We start from the raw sequence: 13,198 nt of genomic DNA, 5'->3' as shown, positions 1-13,198 counted from the left end.
TTATTATTAGATTTATTTTGAATTAATATAGATCATTCTAAACTTTTCAAAATTTATTTTTCACAATACTTAACATATTTATACAAAGTAGTACGAAGGAAAATTTTAAAATATCTGTTAAATTACGAAGAGAAAGGAGCAAGAAATATTATGCGTAAAACATATACGTGAAAAATATACAGAAGAAAATAAGAAATTAATATGAATTTGAGTTATCAGCTGTAAATGTACTTATTGTATTTTTCTGTTGGAGTAATTGTGAACTTATCTTAAAAATTTTTTAATTAAAGGTATATTAAGGTAAATTAATAAAATTGCAAAGTTTTTAAACAGTAAATAACAAAATTTTGCAATTTTGTTTCCATTATTTGAAGTAGAATTCATTACTAATTACAGTCAAGAATATTATGTATCTTGTGAAAAACTATTTTGAAGAATAGTTTTAAAGGTGTTTCTAAATTTTTTCTTTTATAAATCATATTCAAACTACTGTGTTTAGTAAAAATAAAATTTTGCAATCTATTTTCAATCTTACCAAGAAGAAATAGAGAAAAATAGATTTTAACTGGAGTAACTTACAATGAGTTGAGATATTACATAAAACAAGTGCACATTACAAGTTTTTCAATTCTTTTATTTAATATAAAACATTGATTTACAGCAAGTATGATTTTTGTCACATTGATTATAAAAATATTAGGTAAAATAAATAAAAATGAATCATTTTTATTATAATTTCAAACAAAATCCATACTCAAAACACAATTTCGAAATTTATCTAAATTATTCTCTAGTTTAAAACAAATAAATTAGATGTTAATTTAACATATTAATACTAGATCTATTTTGTTTTATAACCTATTTATACGTGGTCATTCTAAACTTTTCCAAAATTTCTTTCTCTTCCATAAGTCATATTAAAGCAAATTGATAAGATGGCAAAATTTTGCAACAGTGATTACAAAACTTTTGGGAAGAAGAAGAAGCAAGGGGGAAAAAAGAGCCATTTTAACTTGGGTGGAAAGCAAATTAGCATAAGATGGATCGCGATTATCAAAAGATGCAAATTTCTTCAAATCTATGCTACTTTTAAATTTCCACACGAATAATTATTTCCCGGAATCGAGAAGGAGAGGGAGAGACAGAGAGAGTATTCACTCGCGTATTCTGCACAAAGTCGTACTTTTTTTGGTATAAAAAATAATTAAATAGATCTAACTTTAACTTCTTTCCACCTTCTGCAAATTATTATTTTTATTAATTCAAATATTAAATATATTATTTTAATGAAACTTGCTTTACCTATGGTAACAATTTATAGGAAAATTCCAGAATTTTTAGAAAAATCGAACTTATATCTTTATATAATCACTACAAAATTATAGCTTATAATTTAAATTACATAAGACGTATTTAGCGATACTTTTTGTTCATTTAAAAAGTTAACATGCTTCTATACTATGAGAGAAAATTTTTACAATCGAAAAAAAGATCGAATAATTTCTATTCATATTGCTTTGTGATCCCATTTATAGGTAACGAGTGGTCCTTTCCGCTCTATTATGAAGCGTTTTAACATTTCTTTTTGATTTTAAAGACGAAAATCGAGCAGCATCTGTAAAACAATCCTATGGAAAATTCACGAATACTCTAACGGGTTGTAAATTGAAACGTATAGATATCACCATGCTTAATTCTTTCTTTCTAAAACTCAAACAGGAGTTTTAAAAATTGAATCTTTTTTCTGCTTTTTTCTTAAAGAAAAAAAGATAAAGGACTTTTTGTCGAAGACGATCGAATGGCTTTGGATAACGTCTTCAATTAGATCCAAAAATCGATACCTTATCGAATTTGTGGACTTTCTCATCGGTCTTGAATTAATTGGCCTTTGGTATGAGAAGTAATTCTAATTTCGTTTCTCCCCCTTTTATTTTTAGAGTAGATATAACATACGCTCTTTCTGTGTGTGTGTGGTGTGTGTGTGTGTGTGTGTTGTGTGTGTGTGTGTGTTTTTTTCATGGTGGAAACTGTGCTTTTCTGGATAGCATCATCTGATCTTCATTTTTTTTTTTTTTTCTTTTGTTACGGTAAAAATTGTAGTCTTTCTTTTCGCGTTTGGTCTCTTTATCCACAAATGGTAGTTATGATTTGCATTTCATACAGTTTTCTTTTCTGTTTTTCATTTACGATGGATAGATACTGTGATTCATATATTTTATCCAATTCTCCTCCCTTTTTTCATTTATATTACAAAATACTTTATACAATTTTTTCATTTAAGTTAAAATTCTTTGCATCCTTTATATCCAATTTGATCTTTGTCCTTAAGTTATAACTATTCATTTATCATTTATGCCTCTCAACTTGATCCCTTTTCCGTACACGTCCCTGCATTCTTTGTTTATATTGCTTACTTTTAGGACAGAAGCTCTTGTATATATATCTTAATCTCTATTAGTACATGAATATTTTTATTTAAAGCTTATTGAAATGATCAGCTCAATGTCAAAATTCTGTGATATATCTAAACCCGATCATTTAATATAATATGCAGGTATGTGCTTTATATATAACGCACATACCTGCATTTTCTGTTTACTGTAGCCCTCAAATCCCACTCAATCGTTCTCTTTTCTGTTTACTATAGAAACTGTTCTCCTGCATCACATCTATTCCTGGTCATCCAATTTTATTCTTCTCGGTATTCTTTATTTATTATGATGATTAAGATCCTCAGCATCCGATCCTGTCTTTTCCTCTTTTTTTCTTTTTTTTTCTATAAAGCCGTTATAGTCTTCTGTATCCCATCTGACTCCCATCTTCATCTCGTTTATCGTTTTCGGATAGAATAGTGTCGCCACCTAGCGGCAGAAAGTTTGAATCGTATTTGAATAAAAATGTAGCGCTTTTATCATCATTAAATTGTTTATGCTATCTTTTCTTTAAAAAGTATATAATGCCTACTCTTTAAATAGTTAGCTTTTTTTACCTTTATTTTAAAAAAATTAATTATGTATATTATAATAGTTTAATATGCTGTCTTAGATACGTTGTTTAACGCATAGAAACACGAATAAAATGTTCTAAGTTTAAACGCTTTTATTACTATATTTCAAGGAAAACGATTACCATGAAGGCTGAAGAAAATTTTTAAAATAAACTAATTCTTAATTACTTACCGTAATACGTTGTACGTAAATCGGATACAGTATTAATGTTTAACGTTAAATTAAAATGTATTTATATGAATTACAAAGTATACAAATCTCATTTATTTTGTATAAGTTTTCACCATTATTATTATTATTATTTGTTTTTTAATCTTTATTTTTTTTCCGCGTGGAAGAATTGAAGAGGTTGATGTTCGACATTATTGCAATTTAAAGAGATTGGCTAAGGCAACAAGTCGAACGCAAGACCGTTATGATTATGAATGACGAGAACCTCTCGGAATGATGTATGGCTCGGGGTGAATACAAATTAATTAACGCGAAGAATGCTTTCTATCCATTTTGACTCCTATCAACGCACCGGGGTGACTTTGCTCACTTAGGTGCTTTCTCTCTTCCGTCGAATAATTGAAGGGATTACTTGATGGAAGGGAAATGATCGACCCCGGGACCATAAATTGCATGCTAAGGTTTTCTGTACTGTGAATTTTACATTTAGATTACAATGATTCTAATGATTGAGATCATCCCTATTATCTCTACTTCCAATTTGTAAATCACCACATTTGCATTCTGTTTCAAAGATAAATGACAAAATAATTCGACGCCGATATAGTATTCTCCAAAATCATTGCTCTTTTCTGTTTATACTGGAAGTTTTGATCCTCCGCATTCCATCAGATCTCTTTTCTGTTTGTTGATAGAAGCCGAGACTCTTTATGTATACCAGTGTATATTTAATTTAATAACGATTAAAATAATTTGAACAATAATTTATAATTCGATATATCTGTTTACTTTAATTTACTGATAATCGAAAGATAACTACTTTCGTGTTAGTTCCTCTTAACAGTATTATTTTGAACTTCGTAACAATAAATTCAAGAAAAGTCTCCAGTGTTTCGGATAAGAATTTCATTCGGAGTTTAATAATTTTGCTATGGTTTTTACAGAAACGTATAACAAAAGTCCATTAAAAATAATTGTTATTTTTTAAAACTTATGAAAAAATGCACTTGAGTTTCCAACATCAAAATTTTTTTGGTCACAAATTCTGCTTAGGGATCGGAGTAATTAAATTATCTTAGATATATTTTAACGCATACCTTATTAGTTGGAAAGCCGATAAAATTATAGATAATGATTATATCTATGAAAAGTGTATGGAAGCAAGCACAGACTTTTCACTCTTCATTTTTTCACTTGAATAAATTCGTAATTTAATTAATTGGTTAATGTTCGGTTAAACTTTTATTGTGAAATAAACTTTTTTTAAACTTAATTTTATCTCGAGCGTAATCGTTATTCTGTTATTTTTCGGATATATATCTCAAAGAGAGTTAAAATTTACCAATACGATGTTTTCATAATAGTATATTTCTCTTGAAGTTCAGAAAATAAACTAATATATATTATACTTTTAATTTCTAGAAACAATTTAACAAAATTCTTAAACTCTGCTAGTTGTGAGAACTCTGTTAAATTAAATAATTTAAATTTTTATGTAAAAAATTTAATAAACTTGTAGTAATTACATCAGTTTCATTTCTTATATTTAAATTGTATGAAAATTATACCGGTATTTGTCCAAATGAAATTATCACGCTGAGTCAAGATTAACATATTTTAAAATTATGAATAATAAAATAAAATTATAAATAATATTTTACTTATAATTATTAGAAAACATCAGTGCTAAACTTGCAAAGATTTTTTTAATGTTATTTCATTGAGAATGCTGTAATTTTAGCGAATGGAAAACTGCCTGTCTATGTCATTGAGTTAATACGTTACATAAATTTAGATTCATTGTTTTATTCAGATTTAATCATAAAATTTTGAATTATGGTCGAAGAGATGTTAATTAATTTCTTTCATTTTGTAATTTTTCAATACTTTGTATTGTTGTCAATTGTTTTAGAACTAAGTATAAATGCTTTTCCATTTTAGCAAATCCCGAAAAGTTTTTAACCTGTTGATCTTTAATTCTTAAAATAATACATTAAACACCACATAATCAATAATAGCGTGCCTATTTCGTTAGTCGTTTACTTTTAAGTACTATTTCTAGCGTTTTCTCATTATTTTAAGTTATCAATTTGTATATCATAAAATGTTTTCACGCAGATAGTAAAAGATGGATGAGAAATAATATTTTTATTAGTTTTCGTTGTTTTTCTTTTATGTTATTATATAATAAATATTTTTTTTATTATTCGTTAATTCCTTTTCACTCTAGATTTTAAGGAGGAGGAAATTCAAAGTGTGCTTGCTCAACTGAAAATCGAACCAAACTCCTCCTGATAGAAGCAGAATTCGCTTCCTGGCCATTGTAAGCGGCTCGTAATGAATAGTAGCAAATAAATGTTTTAAATTCAAAAATATTTATTATTGATTCAGATGGTTTTCGTATTTTTCAGTCTACTATGACATCGTTAAAATATTTATTTACAATTATTAAAGGTTTAGTAGATTATTTTATTAATTTTCAACACTTAATTTATAGAAGGAAAAAATAAATAAAAAGACTAATTACTATCAAAACATTTTTCCGTAAATTGTTAATTTAAAATTTTCTTTATATTCCTTAATTAAAATTTTAAATAAAGGGAAAAATATAAAATATTTTTCGAAAAATGGACATGGCGTCAGTTTATCATCATCACACTCTTCTTTCTTCTGTTTTTCTCCCGCCAGGTGTCCGACACCCGGATGTGACGGTTCTGGTCACGTGACCGGTAATTATTCTTCGCACCGAAGTCTGTCGGGATGTCCGCGAGCTAACAAACCGAAAAAATTACTCGGAAGAGAAGACAAATCGGAATCGGAACCGTTGCGGTAAGTAACGCGAAAAGTCGAAGTTAAAAAGTTTTTTTTCTCCTTTTGATTTGTGCATTACTTAATGCTATACTTTATATGTATATATATGCATGACAGCACGTGACTGCATGACTCTTATAACAGTAATTTGTCTCTTACGACTTAAAAAGTCAGTTATTGTTACGATTTGAAAGAAAGCGCAAAGAACATTTATTATCATCCTTTCCTCATATTGGCATATACTATTTTTCTTCCTTTTTTTTTAAATTTTCATTATTCGTGCGAAATATTATTGAGTTTAATCAATTCAGTCTTCAAATTTAAGTTTTCTTCTTTTTTTTCATTTTTTTTAAATTAGAAATAAATGAAAATAAACTTTTTGTATGTATTTTTCAGATGAATTTTGCAAGTTGTAAATTACTCATTCTATTTAATTGTTTTCGATTTTCCTTTCTTGTTTTTGTTAACGAAATAAGATTTACCTTCACTAATTGTTGTTTGTTTCTTTTTTCAGTTTTATTTTTCCTCTTGTACAAAATGATTTTGCATGGTATCGTCTTTAGAAAATCGTTTTCTTTTTTTTGGTTTTGTTTTTAGTACTTCATATTAAATTATTAGTAGTTTGTTGTTTATTAAAGCTTTGTTATTTTATATCAAGCATCCATGTGAAACTATTAGAAGAAAATAACTTTTTTTATGAATAAAAATTTATAGATGACATTTTTACGTTAAGTAATATTGAATATACCTTTAAAAAATATAAAAAACCCATTATATATAATTATTATTGATTTTAAAATTTCAGAACAATTTTATTTTGGGTCTTGTAATTAAATCATCTAATTAGACTTTCAATTGAATTAAGAATTTTATGTAAATTAGGATACACACTTTTACTATATTTTGTTATTGTTTCTTTTTGAGAAATTTTAAAAGACAAAAACTAACACAAAAACTAATATTAAACTAATTTAAAAATCCTTAAACTTTCCTCCTCTTATGTATTTTACTGTATCACTCAAAGATATGTATAAAGAATCAATTTGTTTACTATAAAATTAAATAAATGGAAAATATCATTTATAAATATTCATAAAATTGGTATCAATCTCAAATTAGTTTCTGATTTAATCTCAAATTATTTTCCTTTAAGTTTATTTGAATTGACATACAAATATTCAAAAGACTTACTTAAGTTTAGAATGGTGGTTTCTTGATATAAAAAAAAAAAAATTAAGGCTCATAAATAGAGAATTTTCAGCTTTTTAGTAAAAGCTTTCTGTAGCATTAATTATATTCAGTAACTTAATATTTTGTAGATGTGTAATATTGGCCTTGCTCTTCATAAATATTTTTTAACCATTATAGTCTTTCTAACATTACTTATCTATCCATCTTAGCTGCCCTATACCTGGATGCGATGGTTCAGGACATGTTACTGGAAAATTTCAATCTCACCGAAGGTACTATCAAACTAACAATATTTTCTCCATTGTTATTTTTATATTCTGTTTATTTTCCTCTCTATCTATTAACATTGCTAATTTTCGACTCATTAGTAAATAGCTTGCTTGCCTTAGCTTTTATTTTAAATAATTTAAAGATGATCATTGCTAGATTTGGTTCATTTTAATTAAATTTTTATATATTTTCAAATTAATTTGTATTTAGAAAATGTATATTTATGAACTAATAATTATTTCCGTGCACTTTATATTAGAATGTAGTTTTATTAAACAAATATCTAGTTGAAGATATTTTTGATATGTAATACTGTTGATGTTAAAATTATTTACATTGCTTAAATCTTTCACGGACAGAATTTTTTTTATAAACAATCAAGCATAGTCATGTAAACAGTTGTCTTTTTGAAGAATGATATTTGACATATATTAAATCAAAATATAGAATATAAGATTATTATTATTATTATTATTAAAAGTGATTGTTGATTTGAGATTTATATATAAATAATTAATAATCAAATGTTGGAATTTAATGTTGTTTGTATACTGCAATAGCATGATAGAATATTTTAAAATGTGACATCAAGTGATTTACTTATGTGGTTTATATTCATATTTTATATCTAAAAAACAAATTTTATTTTTTCTAAAATATACAATATATGGAAATATTAGAATTTCAAAAAGAAGCATGATTCCAATCATCCTACACAATTTGACTAGTTCAAGGTAATATGTTTGAGACATTTATTTTCATCTTAACTTTTTGATTCAACTATTTTCTGTAGTAAAAATGTTCTAATTTTGTGACAATTATTTATTTCAGAACAGTCAAAATCAAAAGTTTTTCATCTATTATGATGATTGTGATATATTATATTTTTGTATAACAGATTATATCCTATTTATCCATTTTGCAACATAATAAAGTATATCTAATAAGCTTTCTTTCAGATAAAACATCCAAAAGACAACATAATCTATTTCAGTTATAAGATTTCAATTATTTTTTTTTTAATAAATTTTTATTTATATTAATTTCGTTTTTTATTCAAAAATAAATATGTAATAAAACCAACACACTTTTCTGATGATATTGTTCTTAATTAATATTAAATTACAGAATAAGTTAAATATAATTTAATTTACAATATTTATTGAGTAATTTTATATTCAATTATTTTAAATAAGATATGGAACAAAGAGCATTTGGAAAAAATTTAGTAAATAGTTAGGAATTAATTAAATGAAATAGAAAACAAATAATAATAGACAAAAACAAATGTTTATAACATTTATCCATAATTAAATACATATAAATTTAAATACTTTATAAATTTCTTAAATTTTAAATAAAAAAAACTGCAAACTGTGTTATTGTTTACCAATAAATAATTTACTAAGGTAAATCACAATGAGTTACAGGGATTATAAATGTATGTGCATTAAATATATTTTAAATTTGAGGCTATTATTTGTACATTTGTCTAGTAATATATAATTTTCCATAATTAATTTTTATCCAACAGAGAGAATAATAAAATTTTATATTCTGATGAAACAATTTTTAAGTTTTTGCATTATAAAGTAAATATGCCATTATTGTTATTATTATTATAACATAAAACCAAATAATTTTCAGTGTGTCTTTCTGAATATTCACACAAATAAAAATCTGTTTGCAGAATGTAAATTAAATTACTGCAAGATGGGAATGTAAAAAAATGCTACAAATTTCCTTCTCAACATCGGAAATTAGTAATAACCACTCTTCTAACCTGTTACCGGTATATTTCCTCTTCTTCACACTCATAATTAACCCAAAAAATAGGTCTTTACAAATGTTTTCGAACCCCAAATGTCAGTTCTTCCTCAGGCAATACGAATTTCCATACCATAAATACGTATTTATGGTGAATTTGAAGTGATTCGAACGGCAATTCCAACGAAATTCATATTGCCTGAGGAAGAACTGACATTTGGGGTTCGAAAACATTTGTAAAGACCTATTTTTTGGGTTAATTACGAGTGTGAAGAAGAGGAAATACACACTAGTAACAGGTTAGAAGAGTGGTTGTTAAAAAAAATGCTATTTAAAAAAGCTCAAATTAAATAATTACTGATAAATATTGGTAAAAATTTGATTTAAAAAACCTTTTAGTGATCATTCAGGTTTACAACTTCTTTAGTTCAAACAGAAAATTCCACATGTTTGAAATGTTATATATATATAACATTTCAAACATGTGGAATGTATGCATACATTTACAGGGATTTAAAATTAAATAATCAAACACAAACTTATAAAATACTATACTGAAGTTTAGTTAACATATATTACCATGTGGCCTTAATATAAAAGTGACTTTTTTAATAGAATATGCATTCTATAAAAACATTTATCTTAGATTATTTCATTATATAGAACGTGCTCAGCAAAATATTAAATAATAATCTAACACCTTTATCGTTGCCGAGAAAGTTTTAAATTAAACTTTCTCGGCAACGATAAAGGTGTTAGATTATTTCAATAACATATATAAAAATAATTTATGAAGAAACCTTCCTATATTAGATTTCAAATCTGCATTGCTTAATATTAACTTAGCAATACAAGTGTCTGTACAACTTTGATTTGTTAAACCGACCAGTTTGAACATAGCCTAACGTTCAAAACCTCAGACGATGACAAAAAATATTTAAAATTTTAATTTATAGAATTTTCAGAATCAAACAGCTCTGTCTATTGATTAATTTTGTATATTTTCTAATGATTACTCCAAATTTTATACAATTAATTGATCAGTAAATTAATTTTTTAATTTTTTTAAATTATTGACATAATAGGCAGTCGCCTGTTACAAGGGGGTATATGACGTTTAATATGAGATAGAAAACAGACATTCAATTACAAAGATCAAACATATCTACAATTTATGAAATCACATATGGTATTTAAGGTTTTACATTCAAAAGTCTTCTAACACCGTTATAGAAATTAAAAGTTTAACCAGGCTACTACTAAGTGAAATTTATCATACATATGACTCACTAGACTTTGGTTGACGATTTTGATCTCCAGTGGTCTCTGAGTCTTGATCTTTATCGAAGTCACATCCATAGAATAAATGAATTTTTGATATTGGTTTTTTGCAGTTTGGACAGGTGGAATGGGCATATTCTAAATATTTACCTTCTAATATAAGTCCTCTTTGATTAAGTCTCATCTGGATAAAAAATTTTTTAACTTGAAAAGTTAAGTTTGTAAAAATATAATTGTTAATAAATGGATAGTTAAAGATAAGGTCATAATAAAACTTGTTGCTTCTATTACGGACATCCTCAGTGTCTTGAACTATGGAATGTTCTATAACTCTATGCAATTAATTGATCAGTAAATTAAAAGAATAATTAAATTTTTGAAAATCATTATGATAAATTTTGATTATTTTAGAAAGATGAAAATTTATATTGAATAACAGTTTTAATTTATTTATATATATGTTGTTAGTAACTTTATTTAAGAAAAATTAAAATGATTTTAAAAGGAAATAATTAAAATAATAAAAGGGCATTTTAAACATAAACATTAATTCTTAATACAATACAGAATTTTATTTTGAAACTAACTTTCAAACTTTTTAAATTTTATTTTATACAGATAATTAAGTATATTATTAATTAAATAGTATAGTCTTGTAAAAAATTTATTAGTGAAAACAATAGTAATATAGTTATATAATAAAAAGTTTATTAGTTTGTGCAATATTTTCACCTTAAAATTATTTTTGATTTTTAAAATAAAAATTCTGAGAAAAATTATTATAAAAATATTATTGAATAACTAAAATCTTTTATTAGAAATACAAACAAAACATGTTTTCAATAATTTTTATTCTGAAGTGAAACAGTACAGTTTATTAACTGTTTATTTATTAAAGACTATTAATCTTATATCAAGATTTCAGATCGAAAAACAAAAATAAACACTCAAAGATTTTACATATTGTTATCCAATATTTCAAAAAGCTTTTTCTGTTATGACCAATTAGATAATTGATATAACATTGAGTGCAAAATGTAATATTTTCATTTCATGTTAGTTAAACTTAACTTTTCAATTACTTATAAACTATATAAAATTTAGAATAACTTTGTAGTTTAAGAAACATTTGTAAGTAATTAATAATTTAGATATGTTTGAAATTGCAATATATGGATGCACAAATGCATTTAAAAATGCCAGATACATTCTCTATTCTCTTTAAAATGCAAGTTAAAAAAAGTCAGTAAAATATACTAAAACTGGTATCTATACTTCTGTCTCAGAGCAAATCTTACTAATGTTTATTACATCACACTTTTTAGGTGGGAAGGGATAAAAATGTAACAATAGGTGATACAAGGGATTTAAAAAATTATGACTTCACAAAACATGCATTGTTTCATTTAGGAGATGCACATTGAAGTCAATTATGAATAAGTTACGTGTTCAGTAAAATTTTATAACTTTTTGTATTACTTAATCATTATTGAATTTATTTCTATATGTACAATTGTCTAGAAGATTTTTTGAGGATGATAGGATTATTCTAGTTTCTCTCGTCTTATGCTTTTGTCACTGATCTAACTAGTTGTATACTTTTGTTTTTAGCCCTGCACAAATGATGAGAAATGAGTAAATGGTCTTATTAAGTTAATAACTACAGTTACTATAGATTTAGTGTTGAAGTTGTTATTAATATTTCTTCCCAACTGATATTATGAAATCTACTAAAGTTAGTTTCAGTGCAACTAGAACTTGTCCGTAAAAAATTTTTTGAAAGATTTAAATTTAACATTATTAAATTAATGAATTATTTAACATTAACAATAATTTTAGGAAATTCAAAGAATTTTGAGAATTTGAAAAATGAGAGATTTTCACAGCAAAATAGAATGTGTCATTTTTGGGACTATAACATTTGAGTTTTGCATGCTCATCTCTAATTAGATGGCAAGATGATATTTCTTGTACAAGACATGAATTGTATTGGTGAAAAAGAGTCCCTGCACAGATAGCATCATTTTAAAAAAATAGCACTTGAGATCATGAAAACAAGGGTATTTTTCTGTTAAAGGAATGTCAGCTGATATGGTAAGATTCAAGTTCCGAATGAGGGGTTTTGCACCAACTCCCAGAATTGTTGACCCTTCATGAGATATTCACCTCCAAAGATCAGTTTATAATATGTATCAGTATACTGCCTATTCTACATGCTTCACATATAGTTGTGTGCTTTGGTGCTCACTATCACTTGTACCTTAGCACTCAGGTGGGCGTGAGTCCCCTTCTAAAACTATATAACATCAAGTATTCCATGAACAGTCATGGGCTACTCAAAGCTGGCACAGTCACGTGGGCTAAATAGTTAAACACAATAGTCTTAGTGGAACGATATGGGCGACAGTATCGTGCATCAGATTAATGTTACAACTGGCATTTCATTAACAGAAAAGAACCAAAACAAATTTATAAAGCACTTATTTAGTTTTAAAAATGGTCAGATTTTCAAAATGTGCAGTAAAAATCATAAATGTATATTCTGTGTGTATTTAAAAATACATATAAAATATGCATTGTCAAACACCTTTAATTTGATACTTCATTCTAAATCATGTTTATATTGAGATTTTAACATCATAGCATTTAAGGGGAAAAACTGTACATCATACAAATCCAGCCTGTAGTAATTAAAGTTA

The 13,198-nt window shown here is 25.8% G+C and overlaps 1 protein-coding gene across 1 annotated transcript in view; it reads left to right on the top strand.

Moving 5' to 3' along the window:
* The window catches only part of LOC136972617 (myelin transcription factor 1-like protein), a 149,054-nt gene that overhangs the window by 119,190 nt on the left and 16,666 nt on the right, over positions 1-13,198 (top strand). Inside the window, 2 exon segments of the mRNA XM_067267195.1 lie at positions 5,868-6,008; positions 7,391-7,453. Of these exon segments, the coding sequence (XP_067123296.1) occupies positions 5,868-6,008; positions 7,391-7,453 (204 nt within the window).

This window comes from Centruroides vittatus, unplaced genomic scaffold (genome assembly GCF_030686945.1).
Source record: "Centruroides vittatus isolate TY-2023 unplaced genomic scaffold, ASM3068694v2 contig_299, whole genome shotgun sequence".
Lineage (NCBI taxonomy): Eukaryota > Metazoa > Arthropoda > Arachnida > Scorpiones > Buthidae > Centruroides > Centruroides vittatus.
Note: the sequence above shows the minus strand (reverse complement) of the source record. Positions and strands in the feature narration are given on the sequence as shown.